Source organism: Atractosteus spatula, chromosome 8 (assembly GCF_055471065.1).
Source record: "Atractosteus spatula isolate fAtrSpa1 chromosome 8, fAtrSpa1.hap1, whole genome shotgun sequence".
NCBI lineage: Eukaryota > Metazoa > Chordata > Actinopteri > Semionotiformes > Lepisosteidae > Atractosteus > Atractosteus spatula.
In genome coordinates this window covers 53,669,622-53,694,466 of record NC_142713.1, presented here as the reverse complement: position 1 = coordinate 53,694,466, position 24,845 = coordinate 53,669,622, and the positions used below count along the sequence as shown (strand labels likewise).

The window sequence follows — 24,845 nt, the reverse complement described above, 5'->3', positions numbered from 1 at the left end:
ACTACGGTGGTGTCGCCTGTGAGATGGAGCACTACGGCGGTGTCGCCCATGAGATGGAGCGTTTCTCTGCTGGCGTGCACTACGGCGGTGTCGCCCATGAGATGGAGCGTGTCTCTGCTGGCGTGCACTACGGCGGTGTCGCCCACGAGATGGAGCTCGTGCCTCTGCTGGCGTGCGGTACGGCAGTGTCGCCCGTGAGATGGAGCTCGTGTCTCAGCTGGCGTGCAGTACGGCAGTGTCGCCCGTGAGATGGAGCTCATGTCTCTGCTGGCGTGGGTCTTCTCTCCGGCGCTGAGTGCTGCTGGTTGTGCTGCATCATTGTGTGTTTTTGATGCGGAGTGTGTTGTCTTGCAGGAGTTTAGACCGGGACAGGGCCATCGTCCTTCAGACTCGGAAGAGGGAGAACATGTCGGGTGAGTGCAGCCTCCTTACCTGCAGGTGTGTGTGTGCTGTAGGCGTGTGTGTTGCGCAGGTACGAGTGGGCAGCCGCCTCAGCATGCCGATGAGCGCATCGGAGTTAAAGGGGAACTGCAGCGCTATTTCAGGGTTAGAAAGAATTGGTAAGGATGAGCGCATTTCAAACCACAATAAAAGTGAAATGTACACAACTTGTAAAAGCTCTAATTTGCATCACAAAATAGACAAAATTTCCAGGTCTGTGCAGCGCCATGTTCTGCAATTCAGAAGGAGGCAACAAAACTCCTGGTGGCTTGTTGCAGCCTTGTTACATTGTAAACAAGCTGGCTTGTTAATACATCTCTCTTAATCCAGTAGAATTATTGCTCTAGACTTTGAGACAGTGGTTTTGCAGACAAATACTACTTCTTAACTCTGCATGCAGATCATGTTGGAACATTTTTACAGTGAAATATCTGCTGCACAACCTGTATTTATTCGCTCCTACATCCCATTACACCCATTACAGTGACTAGTGAGCAGGAAGGGCCGCTTCACGTCACAATTCGTGGGAGCTCAAATGCAAGTTTGCAACAACATGGGGACTTTCACTTTCACAAAGGTTACAATTATTACGACATTTGTAAAATTTCTCTAGTTAGCAGTCTAAGAAATTGGGACTGTCGTTCCCCTTTCATTCCATGCTGAACTGTAGAAAGAAAAAAACTCATGTCGTATCTGTATCATGCTGGTGCGGGTGCGTCTCGTTATTCGGAAGTGGGAGTGCCGCTAGCCACGAGAGAGGTCCGCCGGTGCACTAACCGTGTGGCGTCTGCTTCAGACGGGGACACCAGTGCGACGGAGAGCGGCGACGAGGTGCCGATGGAGCTGTACACGGCCTTCCAGCACACGCCCACCAGCATCACGCTGACCGCCGCGCGCATCGGCAAGGCCGGCGACAAGAAGCGCAAGAGGAGCGGCGACAAGGAGCCGGGCACGGGAACCACGCGCACCAAGAAGGTCAGCACGCGGTGCCGCCGCCCCGCTGCCCCCGTCCTGCCAGTCCGGCCTGGCCTGGCCGTGGGCACCTCCGTCCCTTTGTCCGCCTGTCACTAAGTTAAGACTCTCCCTTTGGTCAGTTCCACTGCCACGCCTCTCTGATTTGAGCTCCTTCCTGTCCGGCAGGGCTTGGAGGAAATGTGCATTTACCTTTGCTCATGTGTTGATAAAGGATTGTCGGGGCTGAGATAAGCCACGGACTGGACTTGAACGGACCGTTTCTGAGCCAGAGCAAAGTGCCTATTAGTCTGTGCTGGTAGCACCTCACTTAGCAGCAGCAGTGCTGTACAGTGATGCCGTCAGAACAAGACAGACATGGCAGGTAGTGGTGAGAAGAGGCAGTCCTGCTCCGCCGCAGGCACTTTGGACCATGTGCAGAGCCAGTGTCCTCACGCGAAGCGGGCAGCAGGAATCCAGTCTGGCTTGTGCCATGGGCTGGGAACACAGCCCCTTCCTTGTACAAGGCCCCCGGGCTAGCGGATGAGAACAGGGTCGGATGGGATGTGGGCCCTGGGTTTCTCGTCCCGTTACTCACACACTCTCTTCCCCCCCCCCTGCTCACTCAGGCATTCCGTGAGGGGTCCAGGAAGTCCTCCAGAGTGAAGGTAGGGGCAGTCTCGCTCTCTCACACGGTTCACACCACAGACCTCTGTCCTGCTGGGGGAGAGTCGGGAAGCTTTTGGCTCTGCAGTAAAATTGGTTCCCGATGCTGGGCTGCTGTTGGGCGCCGCTTGAAACAGATTTAAGAAGCTCTCTTAGACAGATGCAGAATATCGCTGTGTTCTAATTTATTTCTAAATGTGCAAATACTTTAATGCTTTAATACTCCTTCCTGCTGCATTTAATTAGGTCTTTAAGCCTCCTCTTCACAAGTGTGATTTTGTTACACAAGGTGTAACCTCGAGGGCATCTTGGGGTGACGTTAGTCTAGCTCTCTTTAAGTGCCGGGTTCTAAACTCCTTGCAATGTAGATAGGTGTTCTATGGAAAGCTTTCGATGCTAGCCATGTTTTTTCCTTCTATAATGTAAAATATGAAATTAAGGAACAGGAAAAGGTTTATTCCGTGCAGAAAGGAAAGGGACACAACGTTTTGGCGGTGGAGCCTTCTTCAGAAGCATTGCCTCTTTCCTTTCAGCGTGGAATAAACCTTTTCTTGTTCTTTGCTGCCTACGCATGGTGTCACAGCTGCCCACTCAAAATAAGAAATTGTGCGTTTCAGAAAAAAACTATAGTATCTAAAATAGACTTTAGATTGTGGATAAGTTCACTCCCGCGTAGCACATTCATATTAGTGTACTGCACTCTTTGTTGTGGCTGGGCTTTATAAGTGAGGATGTGAGGCAGAAAGGGGAGAGATAGTAACTTTGAGTCTGTATAATAAGTACAGCGGGTGGGTCCCTTTGTGAGGGGATGGCACCCATAGGGAGAAGCCCATGCTCACCTGTCCCTTTCTCTCTGTCTGGTTTCCAACCCCCTCCTCTTCCCCTGCCCCCATTCTCTCCCTGTCCCTGTCTGCCCTTCTTCTGCCTGTCGCCTCCTGCGCCGCCTGTGCCTGCCCCCGCCCTCAGGGCACGGCCCCCGAGGTGGACCCCACAGACACGCCCTCGCTGTGGGAGAGTAAGATCAAGGTGTGGATGGAGCGCTACGAGGAGGCCAGCAGCAACCAGTACAGCGAGGACGTGCAGAGCGTGCTGAGGCTGAGGGAGGTCGGGGCGGGCAAGCCCCACACGCACCCCTTCAACACCCACCCCGCGCCCTTCAAGCCGCCCGTGGAGGTCAGAGACGCTGACGTGGCGAAACCCCCCCAGACTGAAAGGGGAGCTGCAGTCCCACTTATTAAATCTTGGATAACAAAATGGATTAATGGCCCGCATCGTAAAATTTAACACTTTTCGAATGAAGTTGTAAAATGAGGAAGTTTGTGAAAGTAGTGTACGGCGGCTAGGTTGTCGTGGGCAGACGAGAAACCGCTGGTCTCGCTGTGGGCGAGAGCGAGAGTTTAGGCAAATAGTGACACGAGAGCAGCCCTTCCTGCTCGCTAGTCTCTGTCAGCAAATGAGAAACGTGGCCTCCTAGCAACGTTAATTATTATGAGTGTATTTAAGTTGGTTGGCAGGTTGCTCCTTTTTTGCAATAATTAAGAAGTCTAAAAAACATGTCGCCCTATGTGACGGTTTCATGAAAGTATTTACTGTTAATATAGTAGCAAAATTTGCTTGGTCTATAGCTTGTTTACAATGTAATAGGGCAGCTTTGCTGTCACTGGAAGTTTTGCTGCCTTGCTCTGAATCACAATGAAGGCAATATGGTGCTGCATATGCATTGAAACTGTGTGCCTTTTGTGATGTAAATGGGAGGTTTTAAGTGCTACTGTGTACTTGGTCGTTTCATAATGGTTTGAAAAGCACACATCACTACCGATTCTTAATAATCGGGCGGAGCGGTGGCTCTGTGGCTAAGGGTCTGTGCCTGTGGCTGGAAGGTTGCCGGTTCAAATCCCGCAGCCGGCAGAGGAATCCTACTCTGTTGGGCCCCTGAGCAAGGCCCTTAACCCCAACTGCTCCAGGGGCGCCGTACAATGGCTGACCCTGCGCTCTGACCCCAAGCTTCTCTCCTTGTCTGTGTCTCATGGAGAAAAGCTGGGGTATGTGAAAAGACAAATTCCTAATGCAAGAAATTGCATAGGGCTAATAAAGAAACATTATCATTATCACATTAATCCGAAGTGTAAAAATAGCGTTGCAGTTCCCTTGGAGAGTTGCAAAACTCTGTTGGCACGGGAGACCTGATCCCTCTCCCTCCCTTCCCTGCAGAGTCAGGTGCAGAAGAATAAGAAGATCCTGAAGGCAGTGAGAGACCTGCCCCCCGACTCCCTCATCATCGAGTACCGGGGCAAGTTCATGCTACGCCAGCAGTTCGAGGCCAACGGCTACTTCTTCAAGAGGTGAGTCAGTGTCTCGGCGCGCAGTCCGGCATGGCTTGTGTGCGTTTTTTCACCGTGCACCTGAGCGTTTGATCGCAGTTCTGCGTAAGCTTACATTTGACGTTTCTACCCATCAGTCTGCCGGCCTGTGAGCATCAACCCCAGGCTTTGACTGCTTCACCTTCTGGGTCTCTCCGAAATTCAGCCTTAGACGCCTCCAGGCAGAATCGGGTCTTCACGCGGTCTTCTCTTTGCACTGACGGCGGCGTCTGTGTTCTCCCTCTCCTCTTCAGGCCGTACCCCTTCGTGTTGTTCTACTCCAAGTTCCACGGCCTGGAGATGTGCGTGGACGCCCGCAGCTTCGGCAACGAGGCCCGCTTCATCCGCCGCTCCTGCACCCCCAACGCAGAGGTGCGTACTCTTTCCGGAACGCCCCGCGCCCCGGGGGGTCTCGGCCGAGGGCCGGCGCCTCATCGCCCCGCTCCAGCCGACTCACCTGTCCGTCCCCATGTGCGCAGGTGCGGCACGTGATTGAGGACGGCACCCTGCACCTGTACATCTACTCGGTGCGAGCGATCCCCAAGGGCAGCGAGATCACCATTGGTTTCGACTACGACTACGGCAGCTGGTGAGTGGGGGCGAGGGGGCGGGACGTGTCCTGTGGCCAAAACACCAGTGTTTCCTCCCACAGTCCCTTGACATGCTGCTAGGCTCATTTGGCTTTCTCTAAAATTGCCCCTGGTGTGTGTGGCTTCCTGTCCTGGAGTGTCCAGGGCTGCCTTGGCCCGGTATGGCTAAGCGGTTTTTGAAAGTGATGTGATATGATGCAGAATGATGACGTTGGAGCAACTGGGCTGTGAGCTGCAGCGTGCGGCCGGAGCAGGCCAGGTGCATGATGGGACGGATGGTCTGGGGTGCGCTCTCACGCGGGTACGCTTTCTCCTCTTCTCTCTCCCCCCTCCGTCAGCAAGTACAAGGTAGACTGCGCGTGCGTGAAGGGGAACGCCGATTGTCCGGTTCAGAAGCACAACGCCGAGCCCACGGAGAACCTGGGCGCCGGCTACGAGACGCGGCGGCGGCGGGGGCGGAAGGACAAGGAGCCGCCCCGCGAGCACGAGAGGGAGAGGGAGAGGGAGCGGGAGAAGGAGCGGGAGCGAGAGAGGGAGGGGGCCCAGAACCAGAACATGGCGCTGGACTGCGAAGGCACCAAGAGCAAGGGCCACGCCGACGCCAAGCAGAGAAAGCTGTCCCCCCTCCGCCTGTCCATTTCCAACAACCAGGTACGGCCCCCCGTCAACCCTGTCCTCTCGCCGCAGCTGTCCACCTCGCCCATCGCTGTCACACCGGTCTGCGTCTGTCTCCGACTGTCCTTCTTCCACTCGCTCCAGAAACAGCCGGTGTGCAGGAGGCTTTGCCAGGGAATGCACATTAAGTGACAAAGAGCTGCGAAATCCTGGATACATAAAATACCCCCCCCCAGTCGCCGATGTAATCTTCGTCTGTCGTCCTCTCCCCTCTCTTGCTTGCTCAGTTCCCAATTCCTGCCTCTCCCAGCGGCATGTCTCCCCTCCCCCCCCATCTCCTGCACCTTCTAACACACACTCATCCCAGGTCACCCGGCTGTTTTTATTTGTATTTTGCAAAGCACAGTTCGGATTCTCATTTCATGCACGATCTCTGTGCGCCATTTGGTTGGACAGCGCGTTAGCCTGTGATTTGGGTTTTGGGATATTTGTAGATGTATAAACTTCGCATCCTGGCGTTGAGTCACGGAGGTGTAGTATTGTTTCTGCTGGGACACTTACCTGCCCCGTCCCACATCCCTTACAGGGACGGCTTGTGATGATGGACGGGGGGAGTTGTACAGGACAGGGGTTGCTGTGCCCGGGACAGTTAAAGTGCTTAACAGCTCAGAGGGGCCCTGATGCCCCGCAGTAACGTGTTGCTGGAATCTGCGCTCTTCTCCGAGCCAGCACGGCGTGAAAATGACTCTTCTCAGTTACTCTTTCTGTTTCTGTCACTTTTATTCGTGATTTTGCGCACCCACAGTCATTGGGAAAACAACAGACTTGTGCTTTCCGTCTTCAGTGGAGTCATTCATTGATGCTTTGTGTGAGTTCTGCTGTGTTTGTGATGCTCTGGCAGATAGATGCCCGTGTGCAGCTCTCTCGTTGTCCTCTTGTGTTATGTGTAACCCAGGCATTCTGGTAAGCACTTGGTAGCGATGGACTTGTCTTGAGGCCCACCACAGAGGCCCCCTCCATTCCCCGTCCTTGTCCTGTGTGTCTGTGCGGAGGAGGTGTAGAGGGCAGGCGGTCAGCTGTGATGACTTGATGATTTAGATTACTGGCAGCCAGCATTCACTTCCTGCTCACGTCCCCAGCGGCAGAACTTGGAACAGTCTCCGATGTGGCATTTCCCTCTTTGTAGGCCAGGCGTTGACCAAGGCACGGTGTCCGTCAGGGTTGGCGTCAAATGGTAGTCGGGGGACTATAGTGTCTTGGGATTATTTGTTAGTCTGCACAAACAGGAGGCTGGCCTGCGGCCCTGGCAAGCCTCCGTCAGCACTGAGGAGGTGGCACATTATCCCAACACTTGTATGGCAGTGCCAGACAGCTGTCCGTGCTGGGCAGCGGTTGGGCACCAGCTGGCACACCACAGAGTCACTCTGCTCCATCCATGCATTTCCCTGCTGTTCTCTCTCGAGCGAGAATGTTATAGGAGAAGGTGGGGGTGTTGTTGATCGGTCTTGCCAGCAGTCTGGGTTGTGGCGTTTGAGGTTTGTGACTGGGGAAAGGCAGGATCCACTCATTAACAGCGGCTCGCCAGCAGCTGTCTCACCCTGCAGCTCACACCTGGCCTGCCCACTGAAGCTCAGCAGGTGTGAGTCTGGATGGGGGACGTCCTGCAAAAGCTAAAATTGTTGCTGGAAGAGATGTTAGTGGGACCAGTTGGGGGCGCTCACCCTGCAGTCCGTTTGGATCCTAATTCTCCAGAGTAGGTTTGGGAACACAGTACTGTAAAAAGGCACCGTCCTTCAAATGAGATGTAAAAACTGAGGCTCTGACTCTCCGTGGTCATTAAAAATCCCAGGGCTATTCTCTTTGAGAAACGGACTGTTACTCTTGTGTCCTGGCTAATTTTCCCACTGGTCTTTACCAGTCATGGCCTCCTAATAATCCCCATCTCTGAACTGGCTTCATCACTCTGCTCTCCTCCCCACTGAGAGCTGGTGTGTGGGGAGTGTACTGGCGCACTATGGTTGCCATCGCATCATCCAGGTGGGGCTGCACACTGGTGGTGGTGGAGGGATATCCCCATCACCTGTAGAGTGTTTGGGGTGTAGTGTCCAGGAAAGCTCTATCCTGTATAAGCATAAGGAATTCTTATTAACAGTTTCTATGAAGGTGTCCTGGTCTCCCCTCCAATGGCAGAGGTTGAGTCTCAATGGGAAACAGGACTCGGGGGGATCCTCTGCCATCAGAGGAGCCCAGAGACTGTGATGAGAGGCTGTCTGAGACAGCCACACCAGCACTGCCGAACGCAAACGCTGTGTTGTGTGTGTGAGGAGAACGCGACACACACAGCAGGCAGCCTCCTGAAACTCCGGTGACTGCTGGGTCAGGAGGTGGGGGCCGGGTTGCAGGTGAAGAGGGAGATGAGGGGTTCCCACCTGTTGGGAGCCAGAACTGGGGGTTACATGTTCACAGGGTGTGAGAGAGAGAGAGAGAGAGAGGCCAGGGGCAAGGAGGGGGAGTCATGTACTCTGTAAGTGAGCATGTTAGCTCATGCCAGCTAAGAAAGAGGAAAGGTCCCTTCTGGATGGAGACAGAGTGATAGTGTTATCCATGCATATCTGAGATGTCCCTTCTTGACAACATACAAAACTATGATGTTAACAGACACATTACAATTGTCGGCAGTCTGGTTTTGTGGAGAGGGCAGTAGTTTCCATGGTGTGGGAATAATGTAGCCAGTGAATGGAAATATAATAGACATTTGGTAAAGTACGCCTGCAGCAGTGCAGGAGTCCGGTTGCTCTGGTCCTGGGGAGTGTTGTCTGCTGGTGGAGAGTAGTGAGGAGGAGGCATTAGGAAACAGGAAGTTATGGATAATAAGATGATTTTGATAAATACTCGGTGTGCGTCTCCGTTTCTCTTGCGTGCACACACAATAACCAGGCCGCGTGTCGCTGAACCCCCCCAGCTTGCACCTCTCCCAGTCCCAGACCAGCCTGTGTATTTGAGCTGGGAAATACCACCCTCCCAGTCGCTGCTTGAGAGGACATCGCCAGCAAGGAGTTGCAGTCCCCCCCCCCACCCCCCTCCCCCCGAACTTGCCCCCTGCTCTCTCCCTTGCACCTTGAGTTTCACCCCCCACCCCACCTTAGTCTGCACCCGGACATGTGCAGTGCCATGATAAAGTGCCCCTCTCCCTCTTTCAGGAGCCTGAGTTAATTGAGGATATAGAAGAGAAAACCCCCATTAGCAATGAAGTAGAGATGGAGTCAGAGGAGCAGATTGCAGAGAGGAGGAGGAAGATGGTAAGTGGGCAGCTGCTGTGCGCAGTGATGGGCTGCAGCGGGGCGCTTCAGTGTGGGCTTCTACCTCCGGGGCTCTGCCGAGACCCCGCGCTGCTCTGCTGCTGCCGCCGGTGCAGCTTCTGCTCCTGTCGCTGCCTCTGTGCCTCTGGCCTCGCTTCGGGAGCAGGGGCCCAAGGGGCCACACGCCCGCTGTGCTCGCGCGCTGCCCCCCCCCCCTCTCGCTCTCACCCCGGCAGGTCCCCCGTCCCTCTGGCAGGGGCCGTCCTCTGGCAGAGCTGGGGACCTCGCAGCCCCGGTTTCAGAGCAATTTTGTTTGAGTCTTTTGGACGCGTCCTGTACGTAATTAAGACACTGCGCCGCAGGATCCTGCAGCAGAGCTGGACAGCAGGGTTTTCGATTCTAATTGAACAGCACAGGTAAGATTAGGAAAGACTGAAGGCTCTAGCATGGCTGTTGAATGGGGATTAGCATTCATCTTGGGGTTAAGGACTTCCGTCAGTATTGATGTGCAGCACAGGTTTAGGAGCTGAAGATGTCCGGAAGTGTTGAGGAGCGTTGCGAGAGGCAACCACTCCACTGTGGCGCGGATACAGCAGCAGGATTAGAAATGATCTGTAGTGCAAGGCTGTTTAAATTGAATAAAGGAGCGAGGGGCCCCCTTTCTGTTTTCTAATTGCTGGTAGCTTGTTGATTTTGGATTCCTTCAAGGGTCGCAGTGAGTCTGTTCCCATGCTGCACTGAGGTCAGGGGTCATGTAGTCCGGAGTCCGTGTAGAGCAGCGGTTCTCAAGCTGTACGTGGGCTGCCAGTGCAGCCCTGTCATTATTCCTTTTCGCCTGGATCCATATCCTTAGACCTCCCATGTGTTGGCAGCGATGTCTCGGAGAGAATGAGAATAACAAAGTGCGCTGTGGCGGGATGGTGCTTGCGCGGATTTGGAATGACAGCGATCCTGAAGTCTTGCCCACGGGAGGGCTTGGACCGGACAGGTAGACAGTGTGTTCTGGAGGACGTGGACTCGACTGCAGCTGTGAGGTCGGCCCCATATTACAGGGGGCCGGTGTGCGTTCTTATCCGCGGGCTGCTGCCTCTGGCGGTGGGCTTCCGGTGTGCAGTTGCATCCTGGTGCTGGATGGGTGGAGAAGTGCGTTCGGAGGCAGGGGGTGAAGGAATACTGCGCTGGGCACCGAGCCCCAAGCGTGCTTTCCATCGGCGCTGCTCCTGGCCGCAGTGCAGTTGACATGCGGCTGCCTGCGTCAGGCTCGTGAGTGAGACAGACAGGAGCGACGTGTGCTCGCACAGAGGAGGAGAGCGTGGTGCATCTCCGCGGGGCTGCCTGTCGCTTCGTCCCCTCCAGTCAGGCTGCCCGACGTGTTCTCAGAGTGGCGCACAGTTCGTGGGGAGGGATGCCGAGACCCAATCCGGTCACGCGGCCTGTTGTAGAGGGTACGAGCCGCGCGGACACTTCCCTGATGTCCAGCGTGGAAGTTCCCACCATCCTCCAGGGCGAAGGGATGTGGTCTGGGGTGGCGTCTCGGAAAGAGCTCTGCATCCGGAGGAAGGGGTTAGTGGAATTCCATGGGGCGTTGGATTTGAGCCACACTTTCTCCCCCTGCCTGTAGGGTCCGATTATGTAAGCGGTTCGGGTAATGGCGGGCTGTGGCGATGGTGCTGAGGCTCTTGCCCACCCCCTCCCCTCCCTCCATCTCCTCCGTGACTGTGCCAGGCGCAGGAGTAGCTGGGGAGAGGCAGGCTGTGGGTTTTCTGCTGCCCCCGTGATAACGGCCAGGCCCACTTCTCCGGGGGGCCATACCGGAGCAGGCCTCTGTCTGCCCGCCCGCTCCTCCACGAGCTCCCGCTGGGTGGAGGATCTGTGATTCGGGGGGGGGTCTCCCGTCTTCTAAACTGGGTGTCTCTGTTTGAAACCATCCAGGCCAGCCCAGCGGAGAAGTCCCATCTGCCAGCTGGGGGGGGTCCAGCTGGATGGCACTGAGGCACAAGGAGGTAAAGTCCCCTTAGCCCCCCCCTCCCCCAAATGAGAACCCTCCATGAGTCCTATATCCTCCTGCTGCGCCCCCCCCCCCCCTCTTTAGGGGTCCCACAGATGCGCGCCCACCCCAGCCCTGCCTACGAGCTGGCCCATACCGGCTGACGGGCACAGGGCCAGGGGGAGCAGGGGTGACCCTTGATTGACCCCGGTCTGGGGGAGGCGGGGTCGCCAGCCTCTAACCTGACTGGTGGACAGGACGTGTGTCCCACCCTCCACTTGGCACGCCCACGTAGATGCATAAAATCCTATATCCTGTCATGGGGAAGAGAGGGGCGTTTCTTCTGTTTCAGCCTCGCCTGTGAGAATATAAGACAGCACTTGCTCTTTTCTCTCTCTCTCTCTGCCGCTGATTCCTGCCTGCAGATCCTGATCAGCCGCAGTGTTTGTTGTCCGTCCTGTGGCGGGCTTCTGGGTGGCAGCCTTGCCCCCCATGCCACCCCACCCCTGCTCCTCCGACGACTGTGTCTGGGGCGGGGCGGTGCGGGGCGGGCCAGGCGAGCAGATCTAACGGTTCCCCCCCCCCCTCTTGCCCCACAGACCCGCGAGGAGCGGAAGATGGAGGCAATCCTGCAAGCCTTCGCGCGGCTGGAGAAGAGGGAGAAGCGCCGGGAGCAGGCGCTGGAGCGGATCAGCACCAAGACGGAGGGCGGGGGCAAGAACGATGTCAAGGAGGAGCCCCCCCCCACCCCCGAGACCGACGCTCCGCTGCAGGTACGGTTGCCCGCCGCCGGCACGCCCTCGCACCCGGGCCTGCCCGCCCCCCGACAGCTATCTTCATGCCCCGCCCCCCTCTCCCTCAGGCCCAGCAAGAGCCCGTGAAGGAGGAGGGCACCCCGAAACCCGTCGCGGCCAAGGTGGGCCGCACCAAGCACCGCAAGAGCTTCTCGCGGAGCCGCACGCACATCGGCCAGCAGCGCCGGCGGCACCGCACTGTCAGCACCTGCTCCGACGCCCCGCCCGGGTCGCCCGGCGAGGTGTGCGAGGCGCCCAGCGAGCCGCGGGAGAACGAGCCGCCCGCCGCCGCCCCCGAGCCCGAGCCCCAGCCGCGAGACCTTCCCGAGGCCAGCCCTCCCCACGCCGGCTCCCCCGTCACCCCCTGTCGGCCCGCACACAAGTACCCCAAAACAAAAAAGGTGCGCCTCGCCGTCACAAGTGGAATATCTCCTCAAAACTAACGTGAGCTCCTTGTTTGACCTCCTTAAGCCTGTGGGATGAAGGGATCTCAATATAGTGGTCTGTTATTCTTCATTTTAAATGAATCCCTTGTACCAGTGGCTTGTTAATGTAATGGATTACTTTTTTAAAGTAACCTTCCCTTACACTGCTTCTCCGTGCCTCTGTCACATAAAATCCGCCCAGAAAATGAATCATTTGTTGGTTTGGGCCACAATATGTGTTGTTAAGAACCATTCCCCCAGTAAGGCAGCACCAACGGGACAGACGCTGAGGGCCCTTCTGATGCTCTCTTCCTCTCCCCCGGTTGTCGCTCTTCAGCACTTGGTGAGCGAGTGGCTGAGCGAGAAGCAGGAGCGTGCACTGCGACCCCCGGACCCGCCCCCGGAGCGGCCCCTGCGGATCAGTACGGACCCCGAAGTGCTGGCCACCCAGCTGAACTCGCTGCCCGGCCTGGCCTGCAGCCCCCACGTCTACAGCACGCCCAAGCACTACATCCGCTTCAGCTCGCCCTTCCTGGCCAGCCGCAGCCCCACCGCGGCCGGCCGCCGGCGCAGGGAGGTGCCCGACACCCCTCCCACCTCCGGCTCCTGCAAGAAGGTAGGCAGCACAGCTCCTCCGGGCAGCGTTGGGAAGACTCGATCCGTGTCCGAGGTGTCCCTTCTCGCCAGCCTGGGGCGTGCTCTGATGCACGAGGCGCGCGGGCGACAGAGTGTGGGCGCGCGCCGTCTCTGTGCCCTGCGTTGACCTCTGACCTCTGACCCCCGGCTGCTCCCCCTCTCCGCAGCGCTGGCTGAAGCAGGCTCTGGAGGAGGAAGGGTCGCCCAGCCCAGTCAGCCGCGCCCCCTGCCCGCTGCCCAGCGAGGTGCCGCTCAGCCCACCCCTCAACTGCGACACTGACAGCCCCCTCGCGCTCAACGGCAGCTGCACTTTACCAGGTGAGGCCAGATCCGGCTCCTCTGTGTCACCCCAGTCAGCGCTTTGAGGATGATGATGATGATGGGTTTCAGCGCATCGCATAAAGACTTGAATCGTATCAATTACCGTAATATCGTATCAGTGGGGTCACAATGTATCTGGTTTGCAAAAAACCAGAACGGGAGGATTTAAGCGAGAGAGATAAGCAAGCCCAGTTTCCTAGTCTTCAGGGCATTTGGCCCTGTTACTGTTCAGTGCCGACTGCACCCTCTCGGTAGCCTTACCAGGATATACAGTTTGCTCTTTGGTGCTCTTGTAGATTTAAATTGCAGTAGGTTGACTTAAGGAAATCCTGTCCTTTTTCATCCTAGTTTCCATTAACTTGTAATTAAATACAGGATGACAGCAGCCCTTTCAGACTTACTGCTGATGAGGACTTTTTTTGCCCTCCACAAAACTGAAGAGCTCAGGCAAGATTTGGGATATTTTTTTCTTCAGTATGAAGATTCATTCTTAATTTTATCAAAGTTTAATTAGAAATAATTCTCCGCTGGGGAAACGGAGCACCTCTCCATGATGATGAATCCGGCGTTGGTCATGGCTTCCGTTTCCAACATGATGCAATTCGAATGATTAGATCATTCAAAAGCGAGAGGGGGCCATTCTGCCCATCTGTACCTTTTATTAGTTTAGGAGCACATTGATACAAGGATTTTGTTCGGTCGGTTCCTGCATGAAACTAAGATATTGGCTTAAGTAACGTGGCTGGGTAACTTGTTCCATGTTCCCATAACGCTTTTGAAGAGATTCCTCCTGTTCAGTTTTAAATGCACTTCCACGTAATTTCCATCTGTTGTTCGTGTGTCACGGGTTCTGAAAATGTCCTGTGGATTGCCTGCATCAGTGCCCTCTTAGGATTTTGAATACTCGGATCAGGCTGCCAGTGTAGGTAATGGATTGAATGTCCCAGATAAACTGTACTGGAGCGCAGCACAGGCTGCAAATCTTGCGCTTTTAAAATGAAAGTAGAGTGAGAAAAGGTGTAACTCAATCGGCTTTTTCTCAAGAACCATGTGGCAGAGTCTGGTATGCTGGATCTGATGTTGGGGTTCACTCAAAGGCACGCATTTCCAAGGAGTCAAGAGGACACTGCTAGACTGTCCTTTTCACTTGATTTCTGTAGGAGCGCTCTGGGACGGGGACAGAAGTTCGAGCACAGGGAGGTGTGATTCTATGTAAGCATTTAGGAGGCCATTTTGATTATAAAACAAGCGTGGGGTCCCTGTGATGCTTTAAAGAGACGTGGGGTGTGTTTCTGTATGTGAGGAAATCCTGAATCAATTGCCCTGCATGTTAAAGTAGTATTGTGATGTTCATGTAAATGGAAATCAGTTCGTAATACTTCTTGGATCCCCACTCTAACCACTGTTAATTAGGCTTGTGGGCATTGTAAATATTCAGGGAAGAAAAATGCACGATCATTGGAACTTGGAAGAGCGGCCTCTCACTTACAGAACCTGGTCCCCTCGTTGTACCAGATGAGCTCTTTGTTGTCAGTATTCCCTGCTGTCCTCCATGGTCATGTTACTTGCACCACCCTCCTCCCAGATCCCTGCGTCGGCTCTTGGAAAGTTTCTGGTCGAGTCTGAGCGAAGAGCTGGGTCCTTACATCATCACTCTCGTGATCACAGTAGATGCTTCCTGGCTTTCCTGAGGCATCACCTGAAACACCCCCTCGCCTTCATTCTTCAGCTCCCATTCCACTCCAGATTTCAGATCTGCACTGAAAACCTGCCTTCTTTCATACAGCATTTGTGTAAGTGCAGTGAACATTGTAGTGCAGTTCTGAAGCTCCAGAGGGCAGCAGAGGTGCTCGGATTGAACTCCATTAAACTGACTTCTTAGAAATTCCGCATCTAAGTGAGGAACACTTAGGGTTGTTACCCCAGTGTCCTGGCCCAATTTCCCCCTGGCCTTTACCAATCATGGCCTCTAATAATCCCTATCTCTGAATTGGCTTCATCACTCTTTTCTCCTCCCCACTGAGAGCTGATGTGTGGTGAGCGTACATCACATCATCCAGATGGATGGTACACATTGGTGCTGAGAAGGGGAGTCCCCATTACCCCCATTATTGTAAAGCACTTTGAGTGGAGTGTCCAGAAAAGCGCTATGTAAGTGTAAGGGATTATTATTAACATGCTGCAAGTAAGGATAAATATCCTTTCATGGACATTACCTGTTGAGATTCATTATTATTGCTGATGGTTTTAAGGTGCTGAAGATTACTTTATAATAACACTAGAATAATGCATCTCACATACTGTTTGAAATAAATACGCAAGCAACCAAACGTCTGTCGACAGCCCTGTTATACTATAGATTTTCCCAAGAAAGACAATGTTAAATGTCTGTAGGGGTCTATTGCACTGTTTATCTGCTAATTACCAGCTTGGTGATTATAGGAGGTGCAGTTGAGATTATTAAAGTGCACAATGGGGTGACTGTGTTGTTTAATGAGCATTCATTACGCAACCTGATGTGAGCCTTAAATCAGTGTCTTGAATTTGGTGGACCGAAGTACTGCTTAAGAAAACGGGCTGGAGGAGATGCAGGGTCCTACTCACGAGCTTTATTGTCTCGTCTTTAGTTCCATAAAGGGCTCTACACTGCCTCTGGCATGACCAGTTCATTGTGGCGATTTCTCCTGTATGTCCTAGATATCGGCTACCCAACCTGCAGTCCTTCCAGTCCTCTCCATTGCAGGACTTGGATCCAGCCAGATGCTTAACTGCTGCATTAATCCTGCTTATTGTTGGTTTCACAATTCAAGGGGAAAAAAATGGTATTACAAAGTTTGGAGTATAGGGTGGAGGAATATTACATATGAAGAGCAGATCTGCTGTGGGACTGTTTTATTTTATAAAGCACTGTACTTGGAGTGAATTTTCTCTTTCGCTGGTGAATTCAGCCCGGCAGCTAATCCTTCATTTCATTTTCTCCGTGTTTTCTCTGCCCTGCTCTGCCCTACCTTTTCTCTCCCCTCTCCTTCCGTCTTTCTTTCTCAGAGTTGCCCACTCCTCTGAAGAAGCGGCGGCTGTGCCCGGTGGACTCCTGCTTGTCGGAGAGCTCCACGCCCTGCGGCTCTCCCTGCGCCACGCCCACCCGTGCCGAGCCCCCGGAGTCGGGCCCCTCCCTCCCCGCCACGCCAGTCCGCACCCGGCCGGAGGACCGCGCCGATGCCTCGCCCGTCCACACGCCCCAGGCGCTGCCTGCCCCTCCCCTCATCGAGGTGAGAGACACCTCCCCACCCGAACGCTGGTGCCGCAGGGGGCGTGGGCATCGGCAGGGGCGCCGGCCTGGCGCGCATGCTCCGGTGCTGTTCTGGACGGGGAGCCTGACACCTGTCTGTCGTTTTGTTCCCAGAACATCTCCTCTCCGGACAGTTCCCTAGAGGCCAGCCGGACGCCCAGCGCTCAGGAGGTGAGGGGTTAGGAGTCTGTGGGGCCCTGGGGTTGTGTTTGAAGGAGCCAGCGGCTATTCCCCCTACGCGTTCCCAAGATGGTCTTTTCTTTGGTGTCTAAGACAGACAGCATGTCAAGGGTGACGAGCTGGGAAATCGCGTGGGGCAGCACGAAACGCTGTCCCCACTGGCATCTTCTAATCCCCTCTGATTGTCTTTACATTCTCGGCCACTTTCTGAGCGTGTCAGTATATGCTGAAAGGAATGAAAACAGCAATATGTGTGGATAAATAAGTTGGGGTAACTTATCCTGCTTTTTCAGCCTTTTTATGAAAGTTATCTGGCTATTTTAACTATTGTGTCTTGACTGTTGCACTAGACTTTTCTAGTTTGGTTGTCGGCAAGCACAAAGTCGTCTGTGCTCACCCTGTGTGCTGCTGGCGCTCGCCTGTGTGTGCCGTAACCCAGTCTATCTCCGACCCCCTCCCCAGACAACGGATCGGCCGCCTGGCGCTCGAGCGCCCACCCTGGCTGAGTCGCCCCCGCAGGAGATCAAGACAGTGGGCGCGCTGAGCCCGCGAACCCCCCGCCCCGAGCCCCAGGATTGTGGGGGGGAGACGGAGCCAGGCGAGGTGGAAGGGTCCCCCGAGGACAGCAAAGAGACCCCTCACACGGACTGCCTGGGGGAGCGTGGCCCCCCGACTCCCTCCTACCCTCCCTGGATGAAGAGCCCGGACAGGGGTCCCCTCTCCTTCTCCCCCGTGAACTCTAACCTGCGCGATCTCACGCCCTCGCACACTCTGGAGCTGGGTGGCGCCTTCCGCCCCACTGACCCCCCCGGGAGTAACTACAGCAGCGAGGGGGGTCTGTACTACCCCTGCACCGAGGAAGGAGGCGCCCTGGGCTTCACGCGTGCCCTCGGGGGAGACGGCATAGCAGAAGGGGGTGGCGGCACCCCACAGAACCCCCCCCAGAAGAAAAAGGTGAGGATGAGGATAGGAGTCCCGTTAAAACGGAGGTGGTTACGGACTGAGAAAATCTGCAGGCAGCGGTTATGATAAAGCGGATAGTAACGCACAGATCTGCACACAGAAACCCACAGTAGTCATCTGTGGAGCAGAGTGTTTGTCATTTAAAAAGTCCTCTACCACAGTTTCTAATGTTAACCAGCTTTTAAAGTATTTTGGTCAAATATTCCATCCATCCATCCTGTCCCCCTTCTTCCCTGTCCCTCGCCACAGGTGTCTCTGTTGGAATACCGGAAGAGGCAGAGGGAGGCAAGGCGGAGCGGCTCCAAGCCCGAGAGTGGTTCACCGCTGTCTACGGCGCCCCCTCTGGTGGGACTGTACAGCTCTGCTGGCGTGGAGCTCTGCCCCATTTCCACGGAGACCGCCCCAGAGCCATCTGCGCCCCCTGCCGCGACCAGCACGGCCCCCGCCCTCGAGCCCGCGCACCCCAGCGACAGCCCGGAGACTCCCCCGCAAGGGGACCGAGAGGGCGGAGAGGGGCCCTGGTACGTGGCTCAGTCGGGACCTCACTGCCGGGGTGCGGTGTAATAGAAATAGGAAAAACACACAAGGAGAGGAGACGGCAGAATCCCACAATTACAGTAAGGGTCCGGAATACAGTAGGGGAGTAAAGCTATTAAGCCCTTCTAAAGAAGGTTTTGCGTCTTGACTTGAAAGCGCTCAGGAAAGGTGATGCTCTGATATCCTTGGGGAGAGTATTCCAGAGCAGCAAGAGAAGGCCCGATCACCCATAGTATGTAAACGTATGAGATGTTCTGCAACTGGAGACTCAAGCAAAACGCCGAAACACCTGGTGGAGAGCTCAGCTTCGTCACCTTGTGAGATGCGTGTCGAAACAGATGCACGCATTTGCTATTGCCATGTATTCCCTTTCAGTTTCACCTTGGCCTGCAGCTTAGAAAACCAAGCAGGCACAATGGAAATCTTAGACGGATACACAGCTTCTCAAAAGTAATGATTGCACATTTGCCTACAGGGCTGTAAACAGCCCTGTGCCCCACTGACGCACATCTATCCTGCAAAAACTGATGCAGAGTCGCACGTTCTCTCAGATATAGAAAGGTGTTTGTTGCCTGCAAACCCGAGTGTTTATTTCATCTCCCTCCCTCCCCCAGGATGTCGTCCACATCGGTAGAGCAAGTGAGGGAGCGCAGTTACCATCGAGCCCTGCTGATGAGTGACCACCGCAAGGACAGGGACACGGGTGAGTCAGGGGTCTGCAGCGGCCAGGGGCAGTTCTGTGTGGAAGATCAAGTACAGGGACACAGGAGAGTTAGGGGTCTGCAGCAGCCAGGGGCAGTTCTGTGTGGAAGATCGAGGACAGGGACACAGGAGAGTTGGGGGTCTGTAGGGGCCAGGGGCAGTTCTGTGTGGAAGATCGAGGACAGTGACACAGGAGAGTCGGGGGTCTGCAGGGGCCAAGGGAAGTTCTGTGTGGAAGATCGAGGACAGGGACACAGGAGAGTCGGGGGTCTGCAGGGGCCAGGGGCAGTTCTTCGTGGAAGATCGAGGACAGGGAAGCACCTTCAGGTTAGCCGGTTAGCCAGGTGAGCGATTGTGTGTGCAGTGATAAAGTTGGTGTGTAGAATCTGAATAGCTCATGAGCTCCCATTAGCAGTCGTCGAGTAATGTTTCCAGCAGTGTGCATGCCTGTTGACAGCGTGGGGGTGTGTTTCAGACGGAGCGGAGACTGACGGCAGTGACACAGCTGGCGGGAAGGAGTGTGCGAGTCCTGGCTCACACAAGGCCTGCTGGAGCCCCTCCACGCACAAGGTGAGCTACAGCACTGCTCGCTCCCTGGCATCTCCTCCTGACCGGTCCAGCGCCACACCGCCGCAGCCTTACATCTGGGGCATCTCAGTCCAGTAAACCCCTTTTCAGTCCGCCTCTGAATAGTAGTGTGGCACAGGCAGTGTGTTAATATAACAGGGGCTTGGGACCCTGTTCACGATGTGTTAAAAATGAAAAAAAAAAAATTAAATTGAGGTTATAAGTGGTAATTTGATACATATATTACATCTTTCCATCCGTCTATGTTTGAACCCCTTCATCCGGTTCAGGGTCCCGGCAAGTAACAGGCACAAGGCGGGACTCTGGACGGGACGCCAGTCCGTAGCAGGGGGCACAGACACAAACACAGACAGCGTACCAAGGCCACGTTTCCCAGAATTAACCCACCAGCATGTCTGGGAACATGGGGAGAGCATGAAACTCCACACCACTAGCACCTCAGCACTGCAAGCAGCAGTACTAGCCACTGCGTCACCCTTATTGAAATAATCCTCATTTGGTCTTAATTTTCTTCTTTGCTCAGATTGACACAACGATGCCGGTCTTCTTCAGTTTCTTGTACGCGTTGCGTTTTCATTGCTTCGCCCATGCACTCAAAGTACATTTGCACATAAACACATGGGTTATCTTCTGGCTTTTATTCAAGCTGGGCTTCCACTGAAGTAACTGGACTCGTAGTTTTTGGACTGGGACAAGGAAGCGTTGAGCTGTCTGTGTAGCTAGCAGGACTGAGGCTTTCCAGGCTGAGCGACTGGCTCTCAGTCAGGGGTGCAGACTGATTGCTCATGCTGGCAGCTCTCCTTACACCTTATCTGTCTTCCTTTCAGGCCTGCTCCCCAGGCCCCAGCACGGCTCGGTCAGCAAAGGAGACGGCGGGGGAGGATTGTGATGGCCAGCAGAGGGCGCCCTGCCTGTCTCCGTCCGTCCAGCAGCCTTGCAAGCCCCCCTGCCAAAAGCCGGCCCCCCTGAACCCCTCCAAGCTGCACTGCGGGCCGCCCCTCGCGAGTCAGAACCTGTATCCCGGCGCTTCACTAGTGCACGCCGCCAAGCCCCAGCCCCAGGGCGCCCCCTACCGTGGCCAGCGCTGCTTCCAGCCCCAGCCCCAGCCCAGCTCGGCCAGCTTTGCACAGTACAGCCCCCAGAGCGCGCCCCCGCCGCCACCCCCACCCCCCCCAGCCCCGCCAGCCTCCCAGGCCTACTTCCCCAGCCAGGCAGCGCCCCCTGCAGGGCCCTACCACGGCTACAAGCCCTCCGTGGTGTCGGCCTTCCCCCCCGGCTCTCAGACGCTGCTGCAGCCCCACCATGCCCTGCACTACCAGGGCACGGCCGCCCCGCCCCCGCCCCCGCCGCCCCCCCCTCACCCGCAGCCCGGCCCCCCGCTGCTGCACGTCAGCATGGCCGCGCCGCTCCTGCTGACCGCGGCACCCCCGCCGCCCCCACCCCCGCCCCCCCAGGGCCAGCCGAGCCAGCAGCAGCAGCAACAGCAGCAGCCGCCACAGCAGCAGCCGGGCAGCGCCCCCCTGCTGGCCCTGCAGCAGGCCCCCCCGCCGCCGCCACCCCCACCCCCGCCCCCGGCCCTGGCCAGCAACCCCCCCCTGCAGGCCGCCCACCACTACCAGCCCTTCCAGGCCGCGATGCTGCACCCCTCCAGCGCGGCCCCTGGCCCCCCTTCCTCTTACCCCCCCCACCAGCAGGGGGTGCTGCCCCCCCCGCCCCCGCCCCCCCCGCAGCAGAACCAGCAGCCGCCGCCCGCGCCCACCCAGCTCCCCGCCGGGCCCCGGGGGCCCCTCCCGTCTGGCTCGTCCTTCCACAGCTCGGGGTTCATGAACACGGGGTGGCACTGACACCCCCTCCCCACTGACCGTCACGGCGGGAGGGGCTGATATCATGTAACATAAGCTGTAAATATTTTATATGTAACGGTAAACAGAACCGCAAACACCACCAAGGCAAAGGGTACTTTTTACAGAAGTGAAAGGTTTTGTAAAGAAACTTTGTACAAAACGAAGACAGACGAACCCCAGTGCTTAGAAATCCCCCCCCTCTCTCTCAGTCTTCTCCCTCCCGGTCGGTCCTGTCTTCTTTTTGATTTCCTGCCCTAGTGGAGAGCCCTGTCTGTCTCTGTCTCTGTCTCTGTCTCTTTATCTATGTCTGTGTGTCTGTCTCTCTATCTGTGTCTCTTGGTGTCTGTCTCTCTCTCTCTCTATCTGTGTGTCTGTCTCACTATCTGTGTCTCTTGGTGTCTGTCCGTCTCGTCCTCATGTCAGGCTTGGCTCTCGATGGACATTCCAGCCCCTCCCTCTCTCCTCCCTGTTCGTCTGTCTGTCGGACTCGTTTCTCTGTCCTCTCCATCGTGGAAAGTGTTGGTTTTTCCACTTTTAATTTGTTGTATTTAGTGGCTCATTTTAGTGAAAGCTTTTTGTACAAAGAAAAACAGAATTATTATTTTTTTTATTCCTCTGTGTAAATCCGATAACCGCAGCAGAGATTCAGAGAGGACCCTTCTGGTGTGCTCCGTGACTGCCCCAGGAGTCTGAGCTCTTAGTGTGCGAGAGTGAGTGTGTGTGCGTGAGAAGAGTGCGAGTGCGTGTGCGTGTGCTATAGGCTGTCGAGGTAGTCCCAGAGAGAAGGACACACCTATAGGTATGTTAGCAGTTTATTTTTGGATTTCAATGGTTATTTGTAGAAATGTAATTTAATGTATAGATCGTTCCTCCTGCTTTCTGCTGAAACTTGTGTAAATAGGAGCTTCTTTTCCAAGCCTGTAAAATCTGCTCCCATCCCATTTTGGAATATGGATGTAAATACGAGCGTTCTCCTGGCGAAGCTGAATGTTTCTGTGACGGTAGCACTCAAGTCTCCTTGTTTATTTCTCTTCTCTGGATTATTATTATTTTTGTCTTTTTTATTTTTTTGGTTTGAAAGAGAGAGATTCTCACAGACACAGCACTGGTTGTTTATTTTCATGGTTCATGACAATAAATCACAGTAATGTCAGTTTTATACCACCTGCCTGTATGCTGTCATTTTCTCTGAGCCCGGGGAGGAGGGTGAAGGCACACTCCAGTGAGCACGTCTACACTGAGCACCCAGCCCACAATCCCTTCCTGCCGTGCTGTGGTGAAGACGCCTGTGGAATGTGAGCAGGAGACCCACTGATAGCCTGGAAATAGTAGTTTAGACTGGTGGTCCTCCTTGACTGCCCAGAGGTAAGGAAAGAGCACATGCGAGTGCTGTGACACAGTTTAGAAATCTGATCAGATGCTGGCTGGCAGACTGGAGACAAATACACCTGGAACGGTTTTATTGTCAACTCGGTCACTGTAACACACAGGTAGTTCAGCCCTAATAGTCATCAGTTATTGCAGCAGCCCTGTGTTCAGCCCAGACACAAAACAATTGGTTGAAATGTCCCAAAAGTAGTGTAGTTGTCTTTAGGTGCCCCAAAATTGATACTGAATTTCAAGCCACAAGTAATACTATAGATCGACCATGTAAATCGAGGAACTTTCGAAACCAGTCAGAAGGCTACTTATTCCCAGATACTAGATCAGGCTGCCCTTCCAAACTTTGCAGCCAGGTAAGCAGGAAACATTGCAGATCATTTTGGGATCCCAGAGAATACAAACAAAAGGGCACTTTTAATTGTGTGTGTTTAGGTTTGTGTTACTAGCTGACCACAGTCCCCACTTCACCAGAGCTGCTGTTGCTGAGCAGTGACGTCCCAGCACTGCAAGATAGTGATAGCACCTGACTGAGTGACGGCGGGCTCCCACAGACAACCCTGTCTGACGTTCATCGAGCACTATGATCCACCCGTCTTCCCTCCTTCTCTCTCAGCTCCACATCTGTCCCACACTGCCTCCCTCTCCCTGTCTCTCGGCTCCACATCTGTCCCACACTGCCTCGCTCTCCCCGTCTCTCGGCTCCAGCTTTCTGTTACAAGTAAGGTAAATTTAATTTTATTTTAATGTAATCATTTGCAAAAATGATAATTCGAACTCAACTAGATCAGCTGTAACGCAGATAATCCTGGACAGTCAAGATGAAGTTGGAAAAGGCAGATCTTGTGTAAGTCTGGAGCTCCATCAGTAAGGAGTCCAGAGCATAGTATATTTCCTTTTTTAGAAGGATTTCAGTCATGTTTTGATGCAATTCTGTATCGACAGGTAGCAGGCATTTAAAGTAATGCTTTTCTGTGAATTGAGCCTTAAAACATGACAGATAAGGTGTGCACACCTAATTGGGGATAATTAGCGGAATACACAAGTGATCTGTTTTAGGAGTGCTCGTCCTGTTTTATACCGATAGTCTGAATCCCGGTATGCAGTGAAAAGTGTAGGTATTGGGACACATGGCTGACACGTTTCCATGCTGCTTTAATTGTCAAAATGCAAATGAGTTGCCTCAAGGACTGAAGCCTTGGTTCAGTCTTTGGGGTTTATTTTGTTGGTCTGCCTGCTGAATTAAACCAACATGAAGACTGAGTTGTCTGTGATGGAAAAACAAGCAATTGTGAAGATGAGGGAAGAAAAACTCCACCTCGAACCCCTCCAGAGAGAGTGGGCATCGCAAAATCAACAACGCAGAATATCTTGGGGAAAAAAAACTCCCGGAGGAGTAAGCAATAGGCAAAGTCCAGGTTGTCCAAGGAGTATGACAGGAGCTGATGACAAAAATCATTAAAGCTGTAAAGAAAAACTAAAGCATTAGTGTTGTATAACGCGCTAGTAAGACTGATCTTAAGACGTCGTTTGCTCTGGAATCAGGCCACAGAAGAGCAACCAAATATATATACTGAGGTTTCAACACGTGTTGCACTGACAGCCTGGAGTACCTGAACCTTCTTAGCTGTGAACAGAACAGACACAGGGGACCTGATTCAGGACTGGAAGGACCCAGGCAATGTGAACTGAAACTGCAGGAAGGTGCATCTGAGATGGTGCACCAAAACCCTTTTCACACAGTGTGGCAGGGGCCTGGAGTAGGCCCCACGAGCCATGAAGTTGGATCAGCCAGCCAGACGCCCTTCGTGAAACAGCTGGATGTGATCCTCGGATCAGTTAGCTACTAACTACTAAAGGAAGCTAGATGGGCCGAAAGACCGCCAGCCGTTGGGAGCCTTTCCAGCATTTTTTTTAATCAGTCTGTATAGGTTGCTGCTGACTGAATTCCCAGCTCTTTGAGAGATTTTTTTTAATAGGTTTTGCTGTTCTTAGAAGCTCTTGTCTCCCATCTTGTGGTGAGCCAATGTTGTGTGCAACAGACCTGCTTCGAATTTGCCTTTTCTCTGGTGCATCGAGCACGGAGCGGGGTGGCCAGTGTGGAGCTTCAAGAAGGCACGGCTCAAACTAGAGCTGTGCTGAATACAGATCATTCCACGCATTTTCTTTTCTTGACCTGTATGTCTAAATGTCAGCAAGTGCTGTTATTATTAGAAATCATCGCTAGAAGGTTAATTATTTGAAAAACACCTTTGAAATGCACAGTCTTCTTAAGTC

The 24,845-nt window shown here is 54.3% G+C and overlaps 1 protein-coding gene across 1 annotated transcript in view; it reads left to right on the top strand.

The window, feature by feature from the left end:
* The window catches only part of kmt2e (lysine (K)-specific methyltransferase 2E), a 47,252-nt gene extending 24,900 nt beyond the window's left edge, over positions 1–22,352 (top strand). Inside the window, 22 exon segments of the mRNA XM_088923751.1 lie at positions 355–413; positions 1,238–1,416; positions 2,022–2,060; positions 3,025–3,231; positions 4,270–4,400; positions 4,673–4,790; positions 4,898–5,007; positions 5,347–5,659; positions 8,824–8,922; positions 10,855–10,888; positions 10,891–10,925; positions 11,509–11,682; positions 11,772–12,104; positions 12,466–12,744; positions 12,932–13,082; positions 16,131–16,354; positions 16,489–16,545; positions 17,017–17,508; positions 17,767–18,038; positions 18,669–18,757; positions 19,232–19,326; positions 20,172–22,352. Of these exon segments, the coding sequence (XP_088779877.1) occupies positions 355–413; positions 1,238–1,416; positions 2,022–2,060; positions 3,025–3,231; positions 4,270–4,400; positions 4,673–4,790; positions 4,898–5,007; positions 5,347–5,659; positions 8,824–8,922; positions 10,855–10,888; positions 10,891–10,925; positions 11,509–11,682; positions 11,772–12,104; positions 12,466–12,744; positions 12,932–13,082; positions 16,131–16,354; positions 16,489–16,545; positions 17,017–17,508; positions 17,767–18,038; positions 18,669–18,757; positions 19,232–19,326; positions 20,172–21,188 (4,507 nt within the window). The 3' untranslated portion in view covers positions 21,189–22,352.
* The last annotated feature ends 2,493 nt before the right edge of the window (positions 22,353–24,845 follow it).